Genomic DNA, 14,494 nt, shown 5'->3' on the forward strand with positions numbered 1-14,494 from the left:
CAAGAATTACTATTAAGCAAAAAAGTATGATGGAGTAATAGCAAAATTATTGAGTTTGAATGAATTATAAGTGGTATTTACATTACAAACATGATTCTAAGAGGCAGGAAATTGATTTGGAGGATAGAAACCTGCACTGCGAAGTATGTAAGTGAATGAAGCAGCTTACAAATCAGTTATAGAAGAACTGTTATTTTGGAGAACTGACTGATAATAAAGTCATGACCTRTCTGTGGGTAGTCCATAAACAAAAACAAACCTGACAAATTGTTTATCTAAACCCAATATTATTTTTGTGCTGAAGGTAGAGAAGAGGCAAGTGTTTGTATATACTATATCCAAGTGCAATATATGTTTTATATTTTACATTATCTTATGATAAATTAGACAAAACCAAAGTATTTTAAATGTTGTTTGTAAATGTTCACATTCTCACTTATAATCTATCGGTATCTTTGGATATTAGTTTAAATGGTTTGTTGGGGGTTTGCCAAAAAAGATCATCGTGTATGATGATGTCTGATGAACAAAAGTAACAATTCATGCATGGAGCCTGGTAGAGTTGTGGGGTTTTTTTCTGTTGATTTGGGTTTTTTGTGTTTTCTTGAGTTTTTTTTTTTTTTGGTGATGTAAAGGCCAAAGTACATTCTTTAGCATTGGACTAAGAGCCAAGATTTTAAGCAAAATTTATTCATGGCCACTTAAGACCACCCCGTATTTCACATGCCTCGATTTTACCTTGACTTTGGTAGCTCCTTTTTGATTTGTTGAGGTCAACAAAGGGCAATACACCTAAATTGACTGGTGAAAAAAAACAATACTGTAATGGGAAGTAAATTTGTCAGCATTCCTTGAGCRATAGGAATTAATTCATTAATTTGTCTGATTTTCATACTACTCAGCTTTTATGGTATTAGAACTGCAGTGTGTAATATATGCCATCTGTACTCCAGACTGTAACATGTAAGTGCCTAGGTATCGTCATGCAGACAGCATTATAGAAGTAATTCTTTTATCACTGATCTGCTTTGTCTAGTGACAGGCAGACTTCCACAGTTTTGAATTTCAGTGGTCCTATAAATGGGTCTGTGTACTTGTTTTGAACTTGCATAGTCAAGAACTTGAACTTTAAATCTTCCAAGAGCAAGCCCTCCACAAAATTATATTGCAGGGGTTTTCTGCTCCTGTTTATAATGAACATTGAATGGGATGAACTAACAAAAGATTGGAAATTGTGATAGGAAAAGGGGTGGGAAAGGGAGAGTGAAATTTGCTCCAATGTAAAGATATATTTTTTCTTTATTTTTTCCTAGTTGCATGCAAAAGTCCAGGTTGGTTCTTTTTTGTCTGAAAGCAGTTTCCCCCCCTGCCTGTCCACCTGAACAGATTATGGCAGTATGACCTTGTTTCATTGTCAGTGATACAAGTCCAGCACTGGCTGCTGCACCTTATCTGAAATGTTAAAAATGTTTTCAGTTTCCTGTAATGAATGAGATGTTAGTTTTGTGATGGATAAATGACTTGGCCATAACAAAGTCTGTGACATTAAATTACAACTTAATCAAGTGGCAATGTCTTAGTTCTGAGTGATATTTCATGGAGTAAGCCTAACTGTAAGGATTTTTAGTCTCGTTTATAGCATCTACTCAAAGTCCTATTTGGATTTCCATTCTGACCCTACATTACATTGTCCATGATATTCTGTGTTTTTAATGCAAAAGTAGCTATGAAAAAGCATCTTCATTTAAGCCCTGAGGATATTGCTTTTTTATCACCATGTGTTTGCTTAACAAGCAGTTTGTAAAATGAAGTTTGTGTCCCAGAACAAACAGTTCTGCTGTCTGCTTTCCATGTATTTGTCCCCTTGGGTAAAACTTTCTTTTGCCCAGCAAGGTGAAAATGTCAGCTGAAGCATTTCTCATGGTGGGGATGTTCAAGGCCTTTAGCTCTTCTAGATTCTTCAGTATCTAAAAAGAATTGCATTAATGTTGCAGTCTTTTCTCTAAAGTGCTTCTGGTATGCATGATTTGTTCACACTGTGGACATGCGTATGCCCAAGGACCTAAGACAAAAGGACCAAACTTTTCTGCTTGRTAACAGCGCCATAGGGGAATGCAGCTTTAAGTGTGGCGGTGCCCTACATCTGCAGTCCCCTTCCAGCTCTGCTCTGCTGCATTTTGGTCTTCAGTTTTGTTGCCCTCTTCATCTCYTCTTTCTGCCTGTCTTGCTTTTCATTTTCACACAGACCTGTATGTCTTCTCGCTGAATCACTGCTTTGGAGACCAGAATTGAAGGTTGGACAGACTTTGAAAGATCTATACGGGCAGCACAAACATGTTTATTTGGGTTACCAACTTAACTGCAGCTAGGGAAGGCAGAAGAAGACAGTTGAGTTTGTTTAGTTATGTGTTTTCTGCTGTATATTTTAGGGGGTGTTCGRGCTCAATCAGATTGCTTAGGGAGATTAACTAATTTGGAAGGCATAGAGCCACTCCTTCTGCTCTAACCTTGATACAAGCCCAATGGTGTAAGTGAACGTTCCTGTACTGATAGATTRAGCTTGGATGTTTATGTTAGATGCAAGCATGCTTTTCTTCACTGGGAGACAAAAGTTAATAAAATTTATTTTTGTATATGTTCTTACAGTATGTATTGGTTGTCACATACTGTTTCGTTGTTGTGTGAGAAGAGTACAGGTCTTTTCAAGTGTTTTGAGCAACAGCACAGGGAATATCCACATGAAGAAAAAGATGAAGCAGTTTTATTCATTTCTTCGCTGATTCCTACCAGCATAAGTAAATGGCCTAATGAAGTCGGGGTACATTTTGCTTTTTGTTTTCCAATTGCATTCCTAATGATGGAAAGAGTCTCAGTACTCTTATGGGGCACCTCAGTGTCGGGCTCCTTACTGCCAAAAATGCATCCAGAGGCTATATGATTGGCAGAAGGATAAAAAGAAGGTGATATATCTTGCTTTTTAATATATCCAAGTGAGTGTGGAAAAACTTTATAATGTGGACTTTTGATAATTTGCCTCTGTGTCAGCAGGACTGTGCTGGAATGCAGTTGGAAGGAGCTGTGCAGATCTTAACCAACTAGTCCAGCACATGAGGCAAAGTTGACTGTGTATTGCATGCTCTATCTATGGCTTATCTTTTAATCTCTGAGGTGTCACTACTCATGCTGCCCATTAGCATTTGTACCCACTGAAAAGAGCAGGTCTATACATTGTTATAAAAGCCTTTTTGCTATTGTGTTAGTGAGCTGAACTCAGCAGCATTTTCCCTGTGCGTCTCTTTTTTTATCCAGTAAGCCTAATTAGTGAAAGTTTCATTAAAGATTAATCTTACGATAAAGTCAGTTATATAAGTAGAAAAGTTGTGTTATCTGACTTAAAAATAGAGGGTGTTTTCACAGGGATAAAGCACAAAAATGCTTGGTGTTGGGGTCAAAAAATAGTATTCTCAGCACGAATTTCCTCAGCTGAGAGGAGTAGCAACTCATTGCATTTTGTCCAGGGCCGAAGAGAAAAAAATGAAATATGCTCACCCTAAGATTTCTGGCCCATGAACTGATGGCAGCACAAGTAAATGGAGTGGCTAAAGAATAAAGCTTCTGCCTGGATACTTGGAGACATACCAGAAATGGCTTTCTAGGTAACCACTGGAGTGGAATCTGTGTGGAATTGATATAGGAGACACATGCCTGATCCTTCAACTTGTATAAATCACCCTGGTCCATTAAATGTCAGGGCTAGGTAGATTTACATCAGCTCAAAGATCAACGATCTGATTCATGATCAAACTGGAGAAACATGTTGCATGCTTTTTTTTATTATTATTATTTTTTATTTTTYAGTCTAAAGGAGATTTGAGCACCTCTCCTCCACTTCCTTTCTGTGGGGAAGGAGAAGGGTTAGGGAAGCGTCTCTTACATCAGTGAAGCTCTCTGTGATGACATGTCTGTGGATGTGTGAGAACTTCCTGGGCAAATTCAAGCTCTGTTCTCATGTGTGCTGGTTTCTCTCTTCCTCCTGGACTTTGAGCTGGCACCCGAGGGGAATATTTGAGCTCTTTTTATGGTCCCTTTTGTTCTCCCCCTCCCACGGGAGCTTGTGGTCTTGGGGATATTATCATGCTCTTACTATTTCAAAAGGCTCTGAGCCTTTTGGCAGGAAGTTTCTACGCTGGGAGCATGTATGCAGTATTGACATCAGTCCTTTACAAGTTGCAGGACAGATGAGGAATAGGACAAATGTGAGCTTGCTTTGGAGGGGTGTCCTGGTAAGCTCTGGCATGGGGATTTGGAAGTGAGACTACTACGTGTATGATGGGTCCTGGGCCACCCCCGGCAGGCAGGCAGCAGGGGAAGGTAGTGCGTAACCTGAACTCATGTCCAGGGCTTTTTTTTTTTTTTTTAATGGCAGGCTAAAGAAGGGGAGGCTTAGAGAAGTGAGTGACTAATAAGAGGAGATGTTTTGTAACCACGAAATAGAGCTTCTCTCTCTACCTGTCCCAGGGCTTTAAGACTCTCATCCTTGAGATTAGCAGTGTCCCCTTTGGGTGAAGGACTGGAGGAAGTCCCAGGACCATCTCTTCTCTCTGCCATGAGTGACCCAGCACCTGTGTGCTTTTACCTGCCTTCTCCTCCTCCTTTCTGTGATTTCAGTGGGATCCCTACACCATCAGGATGTCCAGGCCATTTCACACCCTACCAAGTGACTTGGACTGATTTCCGAGGAAAATCCTGCCTGGCCTCTTGTTTCTTTTGTGTGATGATCTCAGACTCTTTGGTTTGTTTGTTCCCATCCAGCACTGTGTTGTTTTGTTCTCATGTAAGTCCTAGGTCCATCTATCAGCTACTGCAGCCCTGTTACCTTGTCTTCATGCATATCTTTGCTTTATATTGTGATTRTGTGTTTATTGGGGAGAGATCCTTACATTTTTATTTCTAATACTGTCTCCTATAGTAGGAGATGGAAAGGTACATGTTAGTAGTATCATTAATCTATTAATGATATTTAATATATTAAAGAGTGGAGTCTCCTTCATCTGTTGACTATCTCTAATTTCAGAGATTTAGACTTCAGAAGCTAGACTTATTTGAGACTYGTGGATTTTGCAGATATACTGGTATGGAAAATTGTACTTCCTTTAGGATCAGGACGTGTTAACTTAGTTTCTGAAAGCCAACATCGRTTTGTTTATTTCAGATTTCGAAAGAATAGAGGCAAATTCTTCCTCTTTTGGCAGAAAATGTGAGAGTGAAATATCACAAAGATTACGAAATGGTCATTAAAGAAGGAYGGGTTACAGAATGTCCATCCTCAGTTGAGCTCATCTTTGATCTTATGCGTTGTGTTGTCTGACTTGACAGATCAGATGTAATGGCCAAACCGTTCCTTCAGATCTGTCTGTGCAAACCCCCCCCGCCCCGCAGGCCAAGTTCTCGCCAGGTGTCTGAGAAAAGGTTCTTACCTGAAGGTGTTTATTTTTCAGTGGCTATTTGTCAGGGGTGATGTGCTGAAGAGTTAAGGGAAGGACACCGAATCTTGCCCGAAAGAGTGCATTGGTGCTGGTGAAGTTCTTTGATTGTCGCTAGCCCTTGCCCGCCAGGAGCAGCTGGGGAGCTGAATTCCAGTGAAGCAAATAGACCGTAGGGAGGGAAACATTTTTGAAACATYTCTTCAGAAAGTATGTGCCTTGGTAAATGGACAACAGTAGCTTCTGTCTGTTGATGAACAGASAACAGCTGAATTGTGCAACTCCTTAGAAACATAAATCACAAATATATATATTGAACTTAAACACTGAATTAGAAATGCAAGAGCAATTTCACTTTGTCACATAAAAAGCACAGTAAAACCACAGAGGAAAAGAAATGTGGAAAACAGCTGAGGAAGACAAGGTTGATAAAATGCTGTGTATTATTTTGTGTGGCTGGTATTGTTTTGCTTTAATTATTTTCTTTAGCTGTTTTCTTTGCAGCTCTTTCAGCTTCTTGAGGGCTGAGGGGATCAATGAAAGTCTTGAAGAGATGCTTCCCTAGGTTTTCTAATCATCTTATTCAACTGCTGTAGTGGTTAAGTACTGAAGAATGATATGACATTTGTCGCATGCAAGTCTTTTTGGTTTGCTACCATTTGCATGTGGGAGTTATTGAATGGGTTAGTTAAGAAACCTTAGTTAAGAAAAGAAAAATAAAAACACCAAGGAAAATACAGAATAAATCTCTAAACCTGAGAGGAGGTATTTGGTTTGGTTATTAGCATTTTATGTAGGTAATTTGCATCTGAAAACCCCTCTGCAGCCAAATCAGTGTAACATAAGGTACGTGTGACCTGTGGTCTGTAAGCGTCCTGATGGCGGGGGCTGTCCTTGCCTTGTGCCTCCAGCGTGTGTAGGGCAGTGCAAGCCAGGGGCTGGGTGCTAGATCAGTCCCCATGACCTTCTCGTAAAGGTGAATGCAGGTAACACGTTTCCTAGTTTATGTAGMTGCATTAGCAAACACTTTATAACGGTCACAAAGCTTTCCTAAGTGCGTTGCCTGGAGAGCCGAACGTCCCACGGGGTACAGAGTTGTCTCTAACCGCTGGAGTCTAGGGATGTGGCTTTCTGTTTCTGAGAGACCAACTCCTGGAAATCTGAAAGAACCTGTTTGGACCCTGGTTATCTGGCAGGATTCCTAGCAAGGACTGTGATTCAGAGGCAAACAGCTTAATATTAATGAGAAATAGCTTTTGGAGAAGTGCTTCTGATTCAGGGAGTTTGATTTATTAATTGTAGCATTTTATATGCACTTAAATTATGGTGAAAAATGAAGCTGAAGAATGCTTTTGTTCACGAAGTTCAGAGGCTCATCCAGGATAAGTGTGTGATGCTTGTGCTTTCCTTTTAGAGTGCCTTTTAGAAAAAAATTTTCTAAATATGCTAGTTTTTTTGAACTAGTATTGCTACTTGCAGACCTGAGAGGAAGGTTCTCAGGTTAAATCTTTTTTAAAGAATTATTTTCTCCAGCTCCTTTCACTGGTGTCCTTCTTAGGATATCACTTCAGAGGCTAGCTTTAATTATTTCTTCGAAATACCTCTGTCTTGCCACAGAAATGTACACGCTCCCTTTCTTGCCTGCAGTCAGCCGGCGCTTCTGTAGTTGCTGAATATTCTTCCTGCACCTTGATTCCAGCAAGTGAGCCCCAAACCCGTCCGGCAGCCCAGCGTCGGTGTTGGAGCGTGCATTAGTACCCGACTGCACGCGGGGCAAAAGGATCCGTAGAGAGCCATAGTGTTGAGTCCCCAGTTTCCTCCTCACCCGGCAATCTCCCCATCACGGTTTCTTGACCACAGCGAGATTTGCTAAGCTGGCAAGCAGAGTTTGTCACAGAGGTTTTATCTTTYAGTGTACTGGCTGATAGAGCTGGAAACACGAGATGGTTGTTGAGGCTCGCTTCTGGTTGGGGTCCGCGCGCTGCAGCCGCGTTCTGGTCGAAGGGTTGCTCTTTCTTCAACTCTGTCAGTTGATCTAAAGAAAAATGCACAGACGTGCACACGGACAACACACACATGATCTCCTACAGATCTCGCTTCCGTTATGTCCAGTAAACTCAGCTTTTCCTGCTAAATAGCCAAATCTGTCCAGCTCCTTTCCTCCTGAATCCTGCTTCCTGTCCTGTCTGCTTGCGATATGGGAATGCAATTCCAAGGTTAACAGAGTGCCAGGAGAGTTGCGGGGAGCGCTGTGAGTGCTAAATATGGCTCTGCTCGTGTTACTAGGAGACCAGCTGGGCAGCGCTTTCGTCCGCGCCGCACGCGAGGCATGGATGTAACCTGTGCTGTTTGCTTGCAGGCGCTCGTGTCAATGCCAAGGACAATATGTGGCTGACTCCTCTCCATCGAGCAGTTGCTTCAAGGAGTGAAGTGAGTAAGATTTGATTACCCTGCTATTGCACGACTGGCATGCTGGGGAGAAACCCGGACTGTTTAAAGCCGTAGGAGGTTGCACGGTGACACAAGGAGGGGAGAAGTGTGGGCACCAGGCCTTTAGTATTTTGGCAAGTGGAGAAGGGCCAGCTTTTASAAGGCAGGTGCAGCTTTTGGCTGCGGTGTGTGTGTTTACCATTTAGTGTGGTTGATTTCTCCCTGTGCAATGCTTTATGGTACAACAGTAAATCTTACTGAACAGCCATCGAGAGCGAGTGACCCTGGCTGGAGTGGGATAGTCTATAATGGGCTAGACACATCATCCTCAAGCAGTAAAATAGGGAAGAATAAATCTAAAAGGATGTCTTGTGTGCCAGGAGGGAGCAGATGTGCGTATGATCCAGCACATATGCTACATAGGTTCTTTTGGTTAGTTGCATTTCAGAGCTTCCACTGGATTTCCTATTAATTCTTTCGATCTGTGCATAAAGAGGATTAGCCCACGTTTTCTGTACTTGACAACTAGAAATCTTCTGGCATCATGTTGAACTTTCTTCATTGCCATCWCGTGGAGGAGCAGCTATAGGGAACATAGCTCAGACATGACTGAAATCACTGCACCATTATTTTTTGGCTTTCAATTTTGGGCCCCCTTGTATGCTTTTATCCTCCTAATGTGCGGTTGACACAGTGAGCCCAACTGTGAACTGAGCTGGCTGCTGGGGGTGGGTGGACGTGTAAAAGGCACAGAGGGTGGCCGTTGTCCAGGCTGATGGCGTCACCTCCRCAGCAGTGCCAGCGCGGGTGCAGTCAGGGAGGGCAGGAGCACTGAGCGCATTTCTGAGCCTGGGCCTTGTTTCCCTGCTGGCTGGGCTTCCCAGCCGCTGGCATCCACCAAAGCCCTCAGAAAGGGACAGCTGAGAAAATGCAAATGCTGCAATGAGATAAAATACAGAAAGCCATGCTGGAAAACAAAGGTCAGGTCTAAATCTTAAAAAAAAAAAAAAAATACAAGAAACAAAACAACAACAACAAAACACCCTGCAATCCTGACATCGAGATTGCAACATATTTGGGTTGTTTTTTGGATGTGTCAGATTACCTGACCTTTATTTTCAGTGACAATCCTAGCTGAAAATACATGCCTTTTTGTGGTTTTTTTGGTCCGGTCTTTAACTGTTGTGCTGCTGAAACCCAGCTTCACAATGAGAAATTGTCCCCCATTGAGTTGGCGGTTCTGGTACCTCAAAAAATAAGTGACATAACAGGTACTATATTGAAGCAGCAAGGGAAGAGAGCAGGCTTTGATGCTATTTTATGGGCTGGTATATGTTTTATAAATATATAGCTTGCTTCTCCTTTGAGTTTTTGCTTTTCAGTGCTGCTCTTGTTTTATTGTATAGACTTTCTAGCAAGTTTACAGCTACAGTAAAGTAAGACCAAATTGATAGTAGTAATAGATAAGTTCATAGTTATTAGTGGTAGTAGTAATTCAATTCATGGTCCAGAAGGACTCGTTTTTTTTTTAATTTCCTGTGGGCTTTGTTGCTTTTAGAATGATCACCTACCAATTTTAATACCAATCTTTTACAATGAAGCTTTCATGAGATTCAGAAAATGTCTCCTTGCAACCTTGTATAGATTGCTTAAAAACATGAACACCTTTTTACTTCTGTTTTAGTGACTTTTCAAGCAGGCCACAGGGATTTAAATGGTTATTTAGAAAGCAACAACCCTCAAATGTGTCTGTGCAGGTTTATTAACAGATGCGTCAGCTGCAAGCTTCATACAGTTTGAAAGAGTTAAGAGATTTCACTCAAATAACTTGAGATAACTAGAGACACTGAAGATAGTAGTAMAAAATCCAACGCAGTACCTGTGGGCAGCATGCAGTTGTTGAATTTATGTTAATAAAAGGGCCTATCTCATGCCCTCACAAACTGTAAGGTTAACGCTTCTTCCTAAAGACATTAACATTTTGGTTTCTTGCCTGACAGAGCAACAGATTTGCAGATGTGAACAAAATTGTGTAAATGCTTTAAAAAAATGTTTAAAGATTATCAGCTCAGACTTTGAATTTTTAATCTTTGCTCTTAAAAATTCTCCTTTAACTTTTTTTCTTCCTTCTCTAAGTATGTGAATTTTTCTGCTGACTTCACGTAGGATTGTAATCCCAGCTGGGTAGGTCCCCAGCAAATTATCTTCAAACGACTTTTAAAATAAATGGCCTGTGATTTAAAAAAAACATCCTGTTGAGACATCAACAATGATATATCGTTATAGGTACTTTAAGACAAGCAATCTCACTGACTGTTAGAGGACAGTCTGTGGGATGGCCATAGMAAATGAAATTGCTGAAATCAGTTGAGGACAAAGGATTAAAGCTCCTAGTAATGGATGTACTGTTGATAGAGCCTGCAGGCACTCTCCCAGGCCTTTCCAAATACAAAAGTGCTATTTATACGTACATATGATGTATTTGTTATTCATTAATAAAACTTTGGCTGAACTTACTAGAAAACTTTTCACATTATGGAAATAAAATAAGGTTGTATGTAGGACTAGAGCTCTCTCTCACTTACCAGCTGAGGGTTGTAATCAGCAGATGAGGCTGCTTGCRTGCTGCTGTGTCCCAGTAGTTGCTTTGTGTTTAGTGCATTTGTGAAGAAAGAAGAAACAAAATCCAGTTTTGTGAGAGACTTTTTATCTGACTCGCTTAATGGCAGATGCCTGAGTAGGATCAGAGAAGAGCTGATTGTAAATGCYCTAGTGAGGCAGTCTCTCAAGAAAGAACAGGATGTTTTCTCACTAGGAGATACTCGCTTCTGACCAGTAAAATTAACCTTAGGAGAGGTTGTTTGGTCCCAGGCTGACAGAATGGATGTTGCAGGGAAGACCCTTGGCCTGTGCTCAGCCTGGGAAGGGAGGGAACGCCAATGGGAACAAGGGACACCAGCAGCGACCCTTGCCTGTGATTCTCATGTTTTTGCAAACCTAAATTCTTGTACTCACGTATTTTGTTTTATTTTTTCCTTTTTCCTGTTTGTAAATAAAACTTACAGCATTTCGTTATGACTTCCCAATCCAAAATCAYGTGCTGTTCATTTTGTAAATAATTTTTATAACAATGAGCTTGAATAAATACATTAATTTCATCTGGTAGAGCACAGTTACAATGGCTGTGGTACTGAAGGTTATCCAGCAGAACAGGTTGGGCTCTCTCTATGTGGGTGGCTTTGTATATCCTAAAATCAATTTGAGAAATTTTGGTTGCGAGGACACTGCTCTAAATGACAGCACAGGCAATGTGTACTCGGGCATTTGAGTCACTGATGTAATTTCACTAACCTGAGAGGTATTTAGATAAATGATGTTCTTCCTTTCTCCTGGCAATATCTGATACATAGGTAATAATAATGCTGTTGAGAAAGTGGAACCTGTGTTTTACTCTGAGTGCTTGTTTATAGGTGTAACTGTGTTGCCATTGCAGGAAGCAGTGCAAGTATTGATTAAGCATTCAGCTGATGTCAATGCTCGGGACAAGAACTGGCAGACACCGCTGCACGTGGCGGCCGCAAACAAGGCGGTGAAGTGTGCGGAGGTGATCATTCCTATGCTGAGCAGCGTCAACGTCTCCGACCGGGGTGGGCGGACAGCCTTGCACCATGCCGCTCTCAACGGCCACATCGAGGTAAGCTGGTCTGTAGCATAAATGATAATTGATTTTTTTTTTCTTTCTCCTCTGCTGTGGTTGGATCTAGACCAAGGCTCATGTCCCCGACAGGAGCATTCCTATTGTTCAGCTGCTTTCCAGACTCTGTGCCTGGGTCTCCTGCCTGCGGAAGCAGGAGAGTGGCTGGCACGCGCTGCACAGTGCCGACGCACAAGTGAGGTGTGCGTGTGAGCTTGGACACCTGGCTGTGCCACCAGCCCCAGCAATTCCAGAGTGTCGTTGGCTACATTGCTCTTAACTGCCTGTGAAAATAGAGAGGCAGGTAGACGAGGAAAACTAAAGAAGGAATTTCATACTGAAGAAATGTAGAGCTGTGTGAAACCCAGTCAGTCTGCTTTTCTAATTAGTTTTCTTAAAAACGTGCTTCTGGTTTGAAGATTGTACATGCTGCTTCTGGTTACCTAATGGAACTGAAACCTTCTAGTCTAATTACTGCTTCTGTATAAAAACAGTTCTATAAGGAAAGCCTCTACATAAAAGGTTCTGTTACTGTCATTAGAGGTGGGTAGAAAGATCCTTGTTTGCCCATGCCGTCGTTCTGAAGGTCTAGGCATGGGATAAAAAAATCGCCAGGAACAGTAGGATTCTGTCAACAATGAGGTGTTGGAAGAAAGAGATCAGCTGTACTGTAATCAGAAGAAGGAAGAAGAAAGGTAGTTCATCTGAAAGGATGATGATGTTTGGCCTTTAAAATACTATATTTTAGAAAAAAGGCAGTAATACTTGAGTCTAATAAATTAAAGCTCCTGAGCTTTTGGATAGAGGGTATCAGAAATGCTACTGACTCCTGTTATTAGCTGATCCTTTACTGTGGCAAAGCAATGTAGTAGACGAACTCAATTGTGCAGCCCTGTAATTTAAGATTTTAGGATGTTTTGCAGGAAAAGAAAGTTGTTGAATGTGTTTTTCATTCAGCTTTCATTCTTTTTTGTTTTTCTTCTCATGTTTAATATTGGATGATTGGCAATAGGGAAAGCAACTTTTCATCTTTTAGCCATACTGTCTAAAATTCCAGTTTCGTATATGAGGCAGGTCAGTTTCTGTCCACGTAGTCATGGACGAAAGGAAAGGAATGGCCTGGCCATCTATCGGTGCAGTACGGCAGGAAACAGGCRCTCTTTGGTTGAAAGATCAAGCAGATTTTAGAGTTTGTTACTTCAAGGTCTAGAGGAATCTTGTCCCAGTTTATAAGAAAATATCTTAAATGTGGCTTTAACTGTAAAAGCTAGGAGCAGTATTTCTCTTCTAAGCCTGTTTTACCTCTAGGTTGTGATTTACCAAGCTGAATTTGAAGTACACTGGAGTCACAGCTGATGTGAGCAGCACBCTGCATGCTGTCAGTCTGCTCTGCGGGTGCCAAGCTTCTCCTGGTTACTTGCAACCAGGACTATTTCTGTTACTAATGCACACAGTTTTCAACAGTAATTTCATAATTCACAAATGTATCATTCAAAAGTAAGATGTTGTGATCCCAACTTTATTGCTAAAAAGTTGCTAGAATGATTTGTTGTAAACTATTCAGTGTCTGACCTACAGGATTTATTTACTTGATGTTGTTTCTTTTAGATGGTAAACTTGCTCTTAGCCAAAGGGGCAAACATCAATGCTTTTGACAAAAAGGACAGAAGAGCTCTTCACTGGGCAGCCTACATGGGTAAGCCTCGGGTGGTTGTTCCTTGCTTYTAACTTGCTGTTGACAAGCTGACTGTGTGTTTTACAGCGGGCAAGACACAGACCTTGCCCTGGAAGTAAASGTGGTGTTTACCCTTAACAGGGGAAGGGATCAGCTGGTCTAAGCAGGCAGTGTCCATTTACAGTTTTGCAACTGGTGGGATCTTGGCTGTGTTGTCCTTTTAATGCAATTCAAGTGGGCTTTTGATGTTGTTTTTTTCCTTTTGATCTTTTTATCCTGACTCTAATGCCAGCCTGATGTGTATTTGGATTTGAGAAAATACAGGTTATTTTGAATCAGTTTTTGCTAAGAACTACATTATAAAAAATGCAGATAAATGTGATCATAATGTTTGCTATTTATCTTTGAAGTAGCTAAGCTATGATATTGTTAGAAGGTGCCTCATAGCCTTTCCTTCTCTCAGGTGCTAATTGTCATTTTTTATTCCAGATTGGGCAAGAGCAACTGATGCAGCAATTCAGAATATCAGTGGTGTTATCAAATACTGCTTTAAAAAATCAATTGACCTTATTATTTAATTCAATTTAAGGATGTGATTTATTGTAGTGGAGCRTTATAATTTAAAAATGCTAGAATTACATTACTGGTGATATTGATTATTCTTATTCAAGATCTTTTGTGGTGACCTAGCAATATATTCCAGATTATAATTCATAGTCTCTTACCAAGAAGTCTTTCACCTGATCTTTCAAATTCTTTTTGTTCTGGCACTTCTGGAAATGATATAATGGTACTTTTCAAACTGTTAGAAAAGCCTTTTTTCTTTCTTTCTTTTTTTTTTTAATGCACCAGTGGAAAGACTCTTGTAACAATTGTGATTTGGCTTTTGAGCTAGTGTGCTCACAAAGCGATTTAGGAGTCTGTAGTGGAATTTGAACAGAGGTTAGATAATGAGGTTGAAGCATCTTATCCTATAAACCCTCACTTAGTTTCCTGGGTACTTCRAAGTCTTTGGGCACTTGGGAGTTTGTCAGTGAAGTGTCCTAGGTCCTGCACATGGCCAGAACTGCCTCTGTTGTGAAAGTGCTGCAAAAGTTCRGATGGTACCCTGCTTCGTGTAGCGTTTGCTGTCTTTCAGTCTGTTTGACCTAATAATTTTTCAATTATTCTTTATATATATATATATATAAAAGCTGTGCTTCAACAGGAAGC

General features: G+C 40.9%; 1 protein-coding gene across 1 annotated transcript in view; it reads left to right on the forward strand.

Annotated features, from left to right (window-relative positions):
• Window positions 1-14,494, forward strand: part of ANKRD44 (ankyrin repeat domain 44) — a 125,434-nt gene that overhangs the window by 56,802 nt on the left and 54,138 nt on the right. Inside the window, exons 5-7 of the mRNA XM_085299560.1 lie at window positions 7,843-7,913; window positions 11,407-11,607; window positions 13,216-13,303. Of these exons, the coding sequence (XP_085155686.1) occupies window positions 7,843-7,913; window positions 11,407-11,607; window positions 13,216-13,303 (360 nt within the window). The remainder of the gene's footprint in view (window positions 1-7,842; window positions 7,914-11,406; window positions 11,608-13,215; window positions 13,304-14,494) is intronic.

The sequence above is a fragment of the Rhea americana genome, unplaced genomic scaffold (assembly GCF_003343005.1).
Source record: "Rhea americana isolate MKP2758 unplaced genomic scaffold, rheAme1 scaffold_15, whole genome shotgun sequence".
In the NCBI taxonomy this organism is placed as follows: Eukaryota; Metazoa; Chordata; class Aves; order Rheiformes; family Rheidae; genus Rhea; species Rhea americana.